General features: G+C 40.8%; 2 protein-coding genes across 2 annotated transcripts in view; both read right to left on the bottom strand.

Moving 5' to 3' along the window:
- Nucleotides 1-501: 501 nt before the first annotated feature.
- Nucleotides 502-14361, bottom strand: part of GLIPR2 (GLI pathogenesis related 2) — a 29126-nt gene continuing 15266 nt past the window's right edge. The window contains exons 2-5 of the mRNA XM_054059097.1: nucleotides 13580-13688; nucleotides 10152-10255; nucleotides 2434-2511; nucleotides 502-1236 (exon numbers count right to left, since the gene is read on the bottom strand). Coding sequence (XP_053915072.1) covers nucleotides 1076-1236; nucleotides 2434-2511; nucleotides 10152-10255; nucleotides 13580-13688 — 452 coding nt within the window. The 3' untranslated portion in view covers nucleotides 502-1075. The remainder of the gene's footprint in view (nucleotides 1237-2433; nucleotides 2512-10151; nucleotides 10256-13579; nucleotides 13689-14361) is intronic.
- BLOC1S4 (biogenesis of lysosomal organelles complex 1 subunit 4) overlaps nucleotides 13580-14361 on the bottom strand; it is a 34833-nt gene continuing 34051 nt past the window's right edge. The window contains exon 6 of the mRNA XM_009564241.2: nucleotides 13580-13688. The gene's annotated coding sequence lies outside the window, so the exon portion shown is untranslated. The remainder of the gene's footprint in view (nucleotides 13689-14361) is intronic.

Below are 14361 nucleotides of genomic sequence, written 5' to 3'. Positions count from 1 at the left end.
GTCCTCAGAATTTTTGCTTGCCTGCTTTTAAGGAAATCCAATCTCATTTTTTTCAAGGCACCAATCCAGCACGTGAAGTGTTTTTATTATTACTGAATGATATGAATAAAGATCATGTCCATGTGCGCACCTCCTACTGTAACATTACTAAAGGAGACAAGAGATGATTTGGAAATATTATTTAGGAATTACATAGCACTACATGTGGAAGAAGATACTCCTTAGGAAAGAAAAATAAGTTATTGAGAAATAAAATCCAACATGCTTCATCAAAGAAACGATTTTGTGCATAAATTTTTAAGAGAAAAAGTAACTTACTTTCCTGTAACAGAAGTAAACTATTTAATGGTAATAAAATGTACATACTGTAAACTGTAATCTCAAATAGATTTTAAATATTAACATCTAAAAGGTTAACACTGGGATTTAAACAATTTTAGTAGTTTTCAGGTTGTGCATTAGTTATGCCTTGCTTGCTGGCAAAATTGAATCAATCAATGTTTTAGTGTTTCATGAGATCCTTTTAATAAAAAAACATAGGTCTGACTGCCACTACATTTTACACATGTACATTTCATACAGGAAGTTTTGCATATGTTCCATCTGCAGAGAGAAGACCCCACAGTAGTAGGAGGTATGGACAGAGCAAAGAAGTTACAGTTATTAAAAAATACTGAAAAACTGGGAGTACGTGACATAATTACAAGCTGATATCTTCAGTTCACAGAAAGATATAAATTTGCTTGTTTAAAAAAAGACACTCGACATGTGCTTACTCACATGCTGACACAGAGTTCATGCAAACTATAAAAAAACCTACCCACTTTATAAATTTTACCCTTCAGAAATGCTGAATATGCTTCATCCTCAAATAGACTGAAGTCAGAAACAACAGGGACCTAATATGCAGATTGACTCAACCAACAGGTAATTGCTCCCTCTTTAATGAGAAGTGACCAGCAGTATCAAACAGGAAATTTCATTGAATCGTACTTCATTTCTAACATCATGAAGTCCAAAACCGGATTCACATGTAAAGGTAGTAGAACTACCTTTAAGAGAAAAAAAAAAAAAGTTATTTTCTTGGAGGAAGGACATTCTCTTCATAATAGCCTGGATTTACTACATTTCCAGCTGGGTCATATCTAGCCACAACAAATGTAGAGCCATCACTAGCAGATGCTTTTCCGACACCCATCTTTTTTGTACTCTTCCAAACCATTGCTGTGAAGTGACCTGAAGAGATATAAACATAGGCATTCATTTTTAGGTACTAAAGCTATAACATATGAAGGGCAGGGAAAGAAAGAGCAATACAAAACTGTTTCTTTCTCCAAAAGGAGAACAAGCTAAGAACATGAACATCTACACCTAGCCTTCCGACTTGAAAAAGCCTGATCTGATCTGTTTCCACACTGTTATTCCCAGCTCCATGTCCTATAGCCAAATAAGAATTCCTGGCGAGGGAATCATGAAAGAAGTAGTTTTATGAGTACCAGATATAAAATCAAACAAATACATCATGGACTTGACTCCCTGCAGTGTGAACAGCAGTACTGACAGTGACTATTATTCATGTGCTTTGACCATCTCATACTCCCCCACGCATCTACATGCGCAACTGTTCAAAACAATATTGGTTTTGTGGCTACTTCTGCCCAGCTGTTACAGCCACCCTTGCGTTGCGCTACTCTGTCAGTTGCTCCCTTTATGCACAGACAAACCCCGTAGGAGAACACCATGATTTTCTGCATCTGAAACAAGCTCAGGCATATATCTTCCTTGAACCGTATTCAAGGAACAATGTTCTTATGTTCATTTGACTATGGACTGTCAATATGCAGTCAATGGCCTGTGGCTGATCTCCAAATTATATCTGAAGTTACCTCTGTGACTGAAGTGACATAAGTTGGTAGAGAACACGTCAATGTAAACAACAGCACAGTACATTTAGTAAGACACCTATATGATGCCAATTTAGTATTTTCTACAAATTCATTTCCCTTAAAAATAAGCTACCTTTTAAGAACTACGGCGTTAGAAGGAAAATAATATTAAAAACCCACAAATTTTGCATACTTCTTAATTTCTCGATTTCCTTTTACCCTTTTGTCAGTTTCTATATAAAACTTTGGGGAAATTTTAACATTTTCCTTCTTATTTTCTTTTTCCAAGAATCACAGAATCATGAGGTTGGAAAGGACCCACTGGATCATCGAGTCCAACCATTCCTAACACTCCCTAAACCATGTCCCTCAGCACTTCATCCACCCGTTCCTTAAACACCTCCAGGGAAGGCGACTCGACCACCTTCCTGAGCAGCCTGTGTAGAAATAAAGGTAGTTTTTTGAAAAACACTAAAACGAGTTGGATGGGCAATTTATTAAATTAAAAGCTGTGTTGTTGACAAAAGAGTACCCAGTCTGAACTTACCTGTCCCAGAAGAAAACCCTGGGTTCTGAAAGCTGTAATTTTTTATTTCACTGTACCATCTGTCAGCCACATCCTTTCCTGAAAGACAAAAGAAATCTGCTGTGAGTGCGTGTAGCTCACTTATAGCCTGGCCAGCAAGATCTTCCATTAAGAGCTGGCAAGAACTCCTAGAAACATGGAGAAAGTCTTTTCACTGAAAAGAGTTTTTGAAATATAGGTAAGGTGGTAGTATATGTAACTTATCAAACATATTGTTTAGCAATAGCTGTTGCTACTCGGATAGTACTTATTCCAATGCTTTTTATTAAACACCTTAAGCCATCAGTACCATCAATTATTTGAGTTTTTCTCAACACAAACATGGTCCATCAGCTTCTCCACTGGAGTGCCAGGGATGCATGACTTGCACAGCCTGACTCAAAGCCTTGACAGGCAAGCTATGAAACTGCTGTATAATCAGGCAGAGTTCATCCTATCCAGGGAAGACCTTTGCAGCAAGATGCTCATCTGGTAAGACAGAGCTGACGAAGAGTGCTATACTGTCACCAGCAGATCGGGGAACAGGGCCATCCACCAATTCTTTTCCGCTGTTGAAATTTCATAACTTTGAAGTTAGAAAAACCTTTGGATAGTATTTGGATCAAGATGGGTCAGAAATCCCTTTAGTCCTCAAAGAAATCATCTAGTAATTTAACACGTTGAGTTTACATTTTTTTCTGCCTATAGCCTTTCAGCCCGGAAAGCGGTGAATACACATCTCCCTCATCTTGGATGAGTGTTCCTGTCATTAGGATTCTATACACAGTTTTCACCACCATTCTCTCTTGGAATGTGTTTGAAAAGACCTCAGTGAGCTTTGTCAGATTTTTAGAGCAAAAGGGCACAGGGACGTTTTCTACAGGAGGCCTCGCACCTATGGGTGCAGGTGTACAAACAGCTTCCCTTACACCTCCAAGCAAACCAAAGCAAAAAACGACACCTCTGAGATCCTCTATTTTTACATGTCCTTATCAGCATTTAATACTTCAAGTTTAAGTGCATTTATTTTTTAGTGGTTCTTACTCAGTACTTGAACCACTATGGATGTCCACTTTGAGGTACTCTAACTCAGGGTACTATAGTCAGCCACCACAAATACACTGTCCTACAAATGTGTGAGGACTGAGACTATGGCCGTGTAGTGATGTAGCTCTACATGTTTGCAGGTCTTTAAGGGTGAAGTTTGCCAAAGAAATAATCCTTTCTTGTTTCTGTTGAACAGTTAAGGAACCTGATAGAAAGGAGAAGATTCAGATAATCTGCAATGGATCCAGTGGAACAGGCAGGACAGAGGGCAGGAGCTCAAACCAGAACTTACAGATGCTATTTACTCAAAAGTCAAATGTTACTTCTTTTCCATTACTGGTTGTTAGGAAATTCTTGTGTCAAACACTGTAGGGGAGAACAGGGCACATTTTTCCCTGAGCTACATCAATAATGAAATTTCTGTGTAGCATTCCAGGAAGTATAACGCAAGCCCAGTTGATTTCATAGCAAGCTGCCAATGCTGTTAAGCCTACCGTCATGAAGAACGCTGGTCCCTGGTGGGCTCTTGGCTGCAGATCAGCCATGACTCATGTTTTGCTATTTTACAGCAAAAAAGTCTTAAACTTGCACTATTCTGGAAATCAGACACTGCATTAACTTCTTTAAACTTCAGTTGCTTGTGAGTGCAGTCTGCTAAAAGGATGGCATTGTTAGCCTGGCACGTTGGCTGTCCGAGATGTCACTTAAAAGAAAATGTTGAATGAAATGCTACCTCTTGAGACGTTTGTGAGCTCAAAGTACAATGAACTTATCCATGCCAAACTGCTTGTTAGGGATGGTGATCTCATAATAGAGTCAGTTTACATGTTCTGCATAAAAAGGCAAAAAGAGAGGTAAAGCCTCTCTTGCTTCCCAAAGTAAAAGTTCCAGGAATAATGATAGGATCCTTCCTTCCCTGATCTCCCTACACCAAACAACAAACCCTGTAGACCTGTTTTACAGGTGAAGTCTGTAACACAAATAAATATGTGTTCGTTTGTTACTCACACTAAAGCTAAAATAAAGACTGAAAAAAGTGCACAGAGCAACCTTTGTGTAATACAAGAGGAAAAGAAAAAGTACATAGTAAAAAAAAAGAAAACAGAACCACAAAAACCAAGCAGATCATCCTGTTCCGCCCTAGACTTCCAAGTAATGAAGGATTTCGATATGTTTGTGGCAAACTGGGTAGAACAGAAGTACAGAAAAAGACTGCCAACATGTCAGATCTTATGAAGCACATATATTTTACATGTACGGGCACTTAAGTGACAAAGCTTTGTATGTAGCAATTTTATAGATCTAGGACTGCATTCCTACTGCTAGCATCCCTTCATTACAGATCAGTGTGATATAGTTCAAGAGAAAATTATCCCCTTTCTGCTTACTGTACCCCTAAAGAAGTGTACCTAGGCTCCATGTGACAAGAACTTAAAATCTCTATAATGGAAATATTGCAGGAGAGATGGAAGTTTTGACAAAGAGTATCTCTTCATTTTTTTTTTAATTTAAAGAACAATATCATGTGAAAATTTGTTAAGTCTTTAATTCAAGGAAAATGGGAATAACATTAGGCAATATCTCAATCCTGTACATGAAAGACAATGAGCACAGTTAGGTAGCGCAATCTATGATGTGTTAATTCCCAGCTTTAGTGATGAAAGCTTGGAACTTATTGTAGCCAGGCAGTGAAAGCCTAGAAGCTAATAGTTGTGCTCCATTTTTCATGTGCAGGATCAGGTTTTTATTATATGGCATTGCTGTCATCCTCCTTGAATTAAAACACTGCTGCAAGAAGTTAGACTGACTTGTTCCCAGCAATAGAGAAGGTGACCAAAGGACTAGGCGACTTCTGACCTACTCCATCTTGAAACCATGAAAGTGTCCTGGAAGCAAAGGGCATGAACTGTCATAGACCACAGGAGATGAGGGGGGCCCTATGTGGAAGTTGTTACATGAGAAAACAGGTAGGTACCATGGGATTGAACACGCTCTTTCCTCTGAAATACTTTGCTACCGATTCTTTGCCCCTTGGGGAGCTGTAAACAATGTGGTCGTGAGACATAAGACAAATTAGCGTTGAAATTGACAGCCGATACACAGGGGACTGAGGGAAAACTCTATTTAGAGCCGAGTGACCCCCAGGCTTCACAGTGCCTAGAGAAAATGACCCACAAAAGAAGAACAGCAGAGCACTGAGCCTACCTGCATCCTCAGACTTGCTGGTTCAAAGAACTGACCACAGCATTTCCATTCCAAATTATTACAGAACAGATGATGCAGTTATATTTAGCATTCATTTCCATTTAGGATGCATCTGAATGTTTCATTTAAAACAATTTCCACTCCAAAAAGCTCTCTTAAAACAGGGGTTGGTTGTTGTTCAAAATGCATTTCAATGAGAAGGAAAGCACACAGAAAAGAACTCTCGCTCCCACCGTTCTTTCCTGACTATAGCAGAAACGATAGAAGTTTACTTCTATCAAAAAGCACACAGATCTGTCCTGCAGTCACCACTGCAGCTTTTCTTCTGCTGCTCCACTTGCAGAAACAATTAGTAATTTGTTTTTGGGTTTGTTTTTTTTTTGTAAATATCCTTCCTGCAAACCACATTCACAGTTTCCACACTTTCTTTATGGAAACATAGTCTGACTCCACCCTTCTAGTGATGGCTGCCTGATGACCTGCTTGGTTAAACTTACCTGCTGTTCATTTTGGTACAGGCTGAATCTCACTCTGAGTTTCACCAGCACCTTAGGACATATCTACATCATACAAAAACTTGGTGCAACAATTCTTGAATTAGCACCCAAGTACAGTTCTGCCTAAGACTAGGTCCAGCACAGCATAGTCATGATTATTTAGTCTTTGCCCAAGCTATGTGCTAGTAACATGGCCACAACGACTGAGGCCAGTCCATACAAAGGACTAACAGCCCCAGTGCAAAGCTCTTTTGCCAATACCACTCTCTGAAGGCTGGAGAGGTAAAAGAGGGTCACTGTGTGCAAACAGGTTTTAGTACTTTTCTATGCCCATGCTTTACACCTGATCAGTTGTCCTATTAAATTTCATTTCTGACTCTCCTCCTGGGTGAGGAGCTCTATCCTGTGTAGGTGGAATGGCAGGGAGGGGGTCTGAGCACCAACAACTTGTATCAGACCAGGGGCTGCAGGCACCTGAGTGTCTGCAGTGCCAACAACTGGAGCACCAGTGCAGGTGTGAGTATGTGAGCAAAGCACAAAGTGGATTAGAGTAGGTAAAGAGATCTGGGAAGAGTTGCTAGAGGAGTGTATGGCTACCACAAAGATAAGGGAGGTGCTGGCTGGCAGCGAGACCTGCATGTGCATGTGTGTGAGATATACTGTACAAGTGACCACTGTACCAGGAGTGGAACCGGAGCCTCAGGGGTTTGTACATCCAGGTGCCAGTAACTGGGGTAGACTGAGATTCAGGGGCAGTTACGGGGTAGACTGGGTGTCTGAGCCTAGCTGCTGCAGGGATCCACACTGGAATGTTATTTCCACTACTGGAATACATATATTATAGATTAATTAGTGCCGTAAGAATATAAATCCATTACTAGAAATATTTATTTTAATATTAAATATTATGAAATTTTATTTATATATATTCTACTAAAAGACTTTGTCACCATCAGCCAGAAATGGGAACAGGATGAGGCCCCAGTGCTGTTCATGCAAATGCTGACTGCTTCTGCCTGTGCTGATCCGTGTGGCCAGCTGCATATATACATGTGTTGTATATGTGTATTTGTGTGCTTGCACACCTGGAAATACACTTTCAGCCTCCCTATAGGGAACATGAGGCTCTCGCAGCCCTAGTACTGTATTCAGATCCCTCTAACATTCAATTTTTCTGGCCCAGCCTCACTGTTACTCCTCACTCTAAAGAAGCTTTAAATCTTCAAGGAATCCAACTAAGCAAGTTGCGAAAAACATTCTAATAAAAATCATATAGGACATATTTCTGTGCAAGGATGGGCAGCACCATGGCTATCTATTTAAAAACCTGGTACCCCAAACCTGAGAATTTCTCAAACATTTTTCTAGTTTTCGTTATCACAACCTTCCTTCCACCAGTCTGAGTGGAAAGAAGGTAGACATAGATTTAAGTTTGCTTCAGAAATAAAATGTCTACCTAGATTAAAGTCATACTAATGGTTTTGGGAACAAATCCTTTACTTCCGGTGTTCCTCGTGCAGGTTATTTTATTTTGTGTTATTTTATTTAACAGCACTGTATAAGCCTGCTGTTAGACAGCAACAAATGCATCAAGGCAGACTCTTAGTGAGAGCATGCTCCTCCAGGACTGGGACAGAGGGTGGATGTGGCAGTCTTCCCGCTAGTCCCAATCTGTAGACAGACTCAAGTTCCTCCCCTAACAGATGTAGGTGATGACATACAGTGAATTTCTCTTACAAACTTTCTAGAATCTATAAGCTGCAGTGTTTTTACAGGCAACATGGCATGTTCTTCATGACCACACCAGCCATCCCAACCAGAATTTAGTCATCCAGTGCTTGCCCCCACCTCCCAACACATGAAAAATGAGACAAGGCATCCTGAGAAGCCTGACATACTACAGCTGCCAAGGCAGGCTGCAGCCTCTCATATTAGTGGCAGATGACAGCTCACTTATTTGAAGACAAAGAGAAGTATGCCACGGAGCAGTTCCTGCAGGACTAGAGGGAGGAAACAGCTGTCAACTATTTTTTGGATTACAGGGATAAACATATTTCCAGCAACAGCTTTAGACTACGTAACTCTAAAAACCTGAATACAATTCAAGGTATTCTTGTACCAGAAGAGCAGTCAAACCAGACAGCTCTTATAGGTGAAAGCTTAAATCTTTCCTGAAACAAGAAAAGCATCTCATGACATTATTACAGAACTCAGTGAGGGCCAAAATAAACAACAGCAACACTTCTTTTAGACAGAATACAGAGTATGCTGGAGGTTTATTGAGCTTTTCTTTATCTGAGAAAGAAACTGAAAAACACTGCCTGCCTTTGTTAAGCCCTTGAATGGATGCCTTAACACAAATTTCAGCCTCATTGAGCAGGGTACAAATTAACTATCCAAAGGCAACTATATAAGAAAAATAGGAAGAATGAATTGGCCTCAGAGAGATGAAGACTAAGCCCAGATGAGACAATAACTTTCTTTGAAGAATGAGTTTTCTCATTCTGGTACTTTGAGCGATCCTACTACACAGGAAATGTAGAAATGTTTTACAGAACAAAGGAGGATGTAATTTAGTTTATTCAGCAAGACGTTCAGTCCACTGGATAAAATATACTTATGTATGGAAACAGTGGATTGAAGACAACAGATGGGATTCAGAAAAAGACAGCCACTACATAATCTATGGAAGGAATCATGTGTTTTGTTTCCAGCTCTCTAAATGGGAATTCTGTAACTTTAACCTCAGGGGAAGGAGCATAGGCCATGAACACAAAGAAGGAAGAAGTAAGCCCAGTAAGTGAGTCATAGACACTATGCAAGCTCTGCTGTACATCTGTGTTTTCCCATGCTGCTCTGAACCCTCACCTCAGATTCCTGCGATGGACAGAATGCCAAATAGCTCAAATTGTATTTTTCCACCCCAGGTTTCTTTTTCATCATGAAAAAGTACCCATTAGGGACTAGAGTTGGCACTTGCAGAGGAACCAAGTAACATCCCTTGGTCTAAAACTCACCAAAATTTCCAGGTCCTTCAAACAGGGCCTCCAGCCTGCAGAAATGAGCTTCTGTCTCCCTGAGGCTGTGCTGGAAATTCAGGGGGTGGATGGGAATAAGGAAAGCAAGCCATCACTTTTAATACATCCCACCTGCTGTCTGAGCAGGCTAAGGCATGAACCCTGCTCATTGGAGAAAGGAGGAGGGAAGAGCCTGCTGAATATTGCTCTGACTGAGGGCTCACTACAGGCTGTCAGCCCGGCCAAAAATCCAGCTCCTTGGGAATCCAAACCAAAGGTTGCCAGTTAGGTGTTTCACTCACAATCAGAAAACACATGCATTATTTTTGTCTTCAAAAGCAAAGGCACGGAAAAAAGCTCAAAGCCTGCTTCCTGACAGAGCAGAAGAAACTAGATTGTTTAACACAATAGCCTCTGTCCCTTTGGTGTGTGTCCCCCACTTCCCAGTTTTTGCCCTCACAAATGGAAATTGCTGTATAGCGTGCAATGGCCCTTCTTCCACTTTCCTCACCACAGCTGGCCTGTGGTCAGCCCTCTCTTTGGCTGGGACAAACTAAGGACAGAGGTGAAGTACAGGGCATCGACAGCTCCCTTCACTCATCCCATGGACATACAAATAGCGATCAAGACAGCTCCACAGTGGGGATATATGGAGCAGCCTGGCTCCCAAGTCCTGCCTCCAAAGGGACTTTGCACACTAACACAGTTCCTTACCTCCTCCATGCCTACATATGCTCCTAGCTCTTAGTACACATAGGCAAGTGCACACACCATCCCATCCCCATGAAGCCTGAGCTGAGCTGAGCTGTGGGTGGATGTGCTTTCAAAGAGAAGGAAGCACCAATAACTCCTGCAACCAGATGCTGTGAGCCCACAGTACATGAGACAAGCCATTTATCCAGTGTCTGTGAGACAGCAAGAGAAGAAAGCTTACCTGGTTGGTCATAGGATGCCCATGCTAGGTTTTCTCCACATTTTCCATTAGCAGACTCAGAGCTGTGTTTGAGGACCCTTGTGGTAGCCAGTTCTTCTGCATACCTAGCAAAGGAATCCACAGGTTGAGACAGACCACAGCCAAAGTGAGCAGAGAGGGGGAGGAATGGGAGGAAGAGGAGAAGATGCAAGCAAAGAGTGTTGCTGGAAGATGACTATTTAAGGCCAGGTTACTCAGTTGCAAAGCTCTGAAGCCAAGTATGCTTTAAGCTTGCATAGATCTAGCTATCCTTAGCTGCAGCTGCTGGTGGAAAGGGAAGTACCTGCAACAATTGCTGCAGGTGTCACCTCCTCCTGACATTTCTAGGACCCTCACAGGAGTAAACGTTCTCATTGAGATCGGAAAAAAAAGACCAAAGTGGGAATTCAGTCAAAGCAAGTGTAAAAATAACTACACTTACAAATGAAAAATAAGTCAAATGCAAAACAAGTGAATGCACCAGGTAACAGTATGGAAGAGAAGGGGACCACACAGAGAATCCAAGGCAACAACAGTGTACACCAACATAAGAATAAGCAGCACTGCTTCTGTAGAAAACAACATGTACGAGAGCGTGGGATGTATTTTATTATCTTTCAACAATAGGTTCAAGAAGAGCATCACGCGTAAAATAATGATTCTCTTTATTCAATATTGGAAAGGCTTCAGTACAGAGACAGTCAAATTGGAAAGACCATTTTCTGTTTCTCATGGCACAAGAAATAGGAGTCAACACACAGAATCATGTCATAGATCTAAAAGTCAAGTAACACAAAGAATTTTTTCCACTCTGTGCAGCAGGCTCATCGCCACTGGACAACGCAGACATCAAAGCGCCAGTGGTTTGAAAAATGAGCTAGACAAATTTACAGTGTGTGTATGTTGGGGAGGAATCTTCAGGGCTTATTAAACAGCAACAAAAAAAAAAAAAAAAACCGAGGATACAATCTACTGCTCGGGATACCCATGATTTCCAGGGGAAATGTGTAACTTCTAGGAGAAGATAGTGCAGGAAGGATCATCACATCTGTTTTATCCTGCTGCTCCTTCCCTAATCATGAATTACTGGCATCTGCCAGAGACATGAAATTGGTCCAGCTGAACATTTTGGCCCAAGCTAGTACTTCAGTCATTAGGTTCTCATTTCCTTCTGTCCCCCCAAAACAAAATTTAAAAGTATTTAGCTACTGCCATTGCTTTAGAAATAATGAAAGCTTGTCAGTTGTCAGTCTGCTAGATCCTGAAGTAGAGGATCTTCAGATGATCATTCATGCCCTATCCTATACTACAGTCCTGCAGCATTTCTGCTCAAGGATTCCCACATCCCAAGCATGAAGCAAGACTGGAACAGAGTACGCATTGCACATAGGCAAAACTGCCAAGGATTTGAGACAATTTGATCAATTCACTCTCTCGGGCAGTTAGCAGCATGAGATTTCCATCTGAGATCATCACCCTGTGCTTCATTACAATCAGAGACAAACAGGTACCTGCTGAGGGTGACTCATCTCATGCTAAAGCAGGGATCCAATAGTCAGTTCATCTAACCTGTCACAATTATTGAAACCGAAAATAATAGGAAACAGGCCATTTTCAACACAAACAGAGAAGCATGGAAAAGTACTCAGAGATATGCCAATATATACCAACAAATGAATCAGATACACCTAAAGGAAAGGTGAAGTTCTTTGTCAAGACAGATTTTGCAAAATCTTAAGTTCAAATAAGAGATTTCTTGTATTTCATGTCTTCTATTCAGATCAAACCACTTCTGGTTCTTGCTATCAACCAGTTTCACCAGTCTCTGAACACGCTTCTTAATTCTTACAAGTTACAGACCACAAAGGTTTCCTATTATTATTCATCACAGCAGGGAAAGTCAGCTGAGGCCAGAGAGGACTGTGAAGAATTCCAGAAGGACCTAAAAATACTCTGCAAGGGCAATAGCACACTTAAAGATAAGTGTGGAGCAATGCATATTTGACAGAACAATCTGAACTACTCATGCAAGTTGAGTTGTTTAAACCAACTGTAGCACTTTGGAAACACAAAAAGTATTATTGTAGAGCCAATGAAATTTTTTCCTCTTTGTAAGGCATCACGTAAAATGGAACAAAAAAACCCTTTGAAGAACAGAGGAAAACCCCCAGAAGATTACAAAGTTATGTGGATGAGTCACTGGCATTCCATCTCTTAGAAAACTGTATCCAGTTATCATGGTGTCTCAAGAAGAAAAAAAAAAAAAGTTGAAAAGCAAAGATAGAATTAGATCTTGCCTGCTGCCAAAAGGCACATCCGCATGCCATGTACAAAGTGCATTGTATGGTATAGCACCTGGTGGACATCTCTGGTCTACGAGTGTGGGAAGTGGTGCATCTGTGTGACAATGCAGCATCATGCTGGGATAGGAAATCAGGTTCTGGAAAGGCTACAGTCTCTCTGGCTCCCAACCAGCTGACATGGAAAAGTCTGAATGCGTATGGTAGAAAGCCTAACAGGAGAAGAGATCTTATGTCTGCGGGGATCAAACTAGCCACCATTTAGCTATCAGGGAAAGACATTCATTTTCCATATAGTTTAAACTGCATTTATTCTTTCAGGTCTCTCCTTTGCACTGTGAGGATCAGCCTGAAAAAGAGTAAAGATTTTCAAATCTACTTTGAAAAAGTTTGCTGTAAAGGGAAAGGACATACTCTTGTTGTCGTGCCTACAGCAAAGAGGACAAGTAACATTGGACTCAATTTTCTGGAAGGGAGACTTAGGTCAGGCAGCAGGAGGATGGATCCACTGTATGTTAGACTGAGAAGAAGTTGAGCAGTATTTAGCGCTGGAGAAGAGGTATGATGTGTCTCTCCTAACAGGCTAGAGAACAACGTAAACTGATTATGCTTTGGGGGCAGGGAGATAGACAATTTGATCTGGAATTACTTCTTTCTGATTCCATTGATCTTAGACCAGTCAACACTTCCTACCATGAGAAGTTCATTTCTCACTATTTCAGCAGCAGTGGATATTCTGCAGATGACAATCCATCATCTGACAGAGGTGGTGGTGAAGCATGTTTTAGGCAACTACCCCCTGCAGAGGTGACATACCAGTGTAGACAGATGCAGCCCACATCTGGAAAAGAGCGCAAGAAAGACTTATACAGTTGTGACCACAGAAGTGCTGATGTGACCAGCTGATATTATGTGACAGGGAAAGAAGGGATGACAAGAGTTGGGGAGTTGGGTAGGGAAACACAAAGAGTAGAGTCCCTCACTCCACTCAATAAGTCTTCACTGAATACTGGTTTGTCAAAAGGCAAATATTCTGGCAGTACACACAGTCAAACCTAGCAGATAAAAGTGTAACAAATCTTTTTAGAGCAAAGAAAGGGCTGAACTCACTGTTGGGCTCCTCTGTTTAACTTCTTGCAGAGTTTTAATGGAGGGACTCCATGTTTCTTCCTGTAGTCATTGTGTGCTTTCAAGACTTCTTCAGCAAATTGTTTCGAAGCTGAAATCACATCAAAAAAAATGGAAAGGTCTGTCAAATGCAGACATTACTGAAAACAGAAAAAGCATACCCTATAGCTAAGATACTGGTGCAGGCTGGACTGAAGAACAGAAGAATACCATCCTCTTTACTTGAAAGTTGGATGAAATTAACCATTTACACCTTCCATCCAGGAATTAACAGTAAGAGACACTCCCATTGGGATGGTACAGACTCACTAAAAGTTGAATAAAAATGTAAACTGTATTCCTTTCCTTGCTAGCAAAGTGATTTAAGGTCAGTTTGACCGACGTCCATTTTAAGATTTCAGCACACTGCATTACCATTGCAAAGAAGTCTCAGAGTAAATGACAAATAGGTACTTTAAGGAGATGCACTAAAAATGCAAAACATTGTCAAGGCATGCAAGAATTTTCCGTATTAGTCAAGACACCACCTAAAGAAAACTGAGATGCGTAAAACTACGCAAATACTTTGAAACATGCACTTTTTATCTATTATATAATACAAATTCATAGAAATCTCAAAATGCAGCTTTATTCCGCTCAAGACAAACAATTAGTTCACAAACAACAAGTGATAAGTAAATAAATGGCTGCTGGGGATGATTTTTTTCCCTCGTGCTACAGTATATTCGGTAAATATCTGAATTCCAAAGTTACTACAAAGCTTT

Source organism: Cuculus canorus, chromosome 2, assembly GCF_017976375.1.
Source record: "Cuculus canorus isolate bCucCan1 chromosome 2, bCucCan1.pri, whole genome shotgun sequence".
Lineage (NCBI taxonomy): Eukaryota > Metazoa > Chordata > Aves > Cuculiformes > Cuculidae > Cuculus > Cuculus canorus.
Note: the sequence above shows the minus strand (reverse complement) of the source record. Positions and strands in the feature narration are given on the sequence as shown.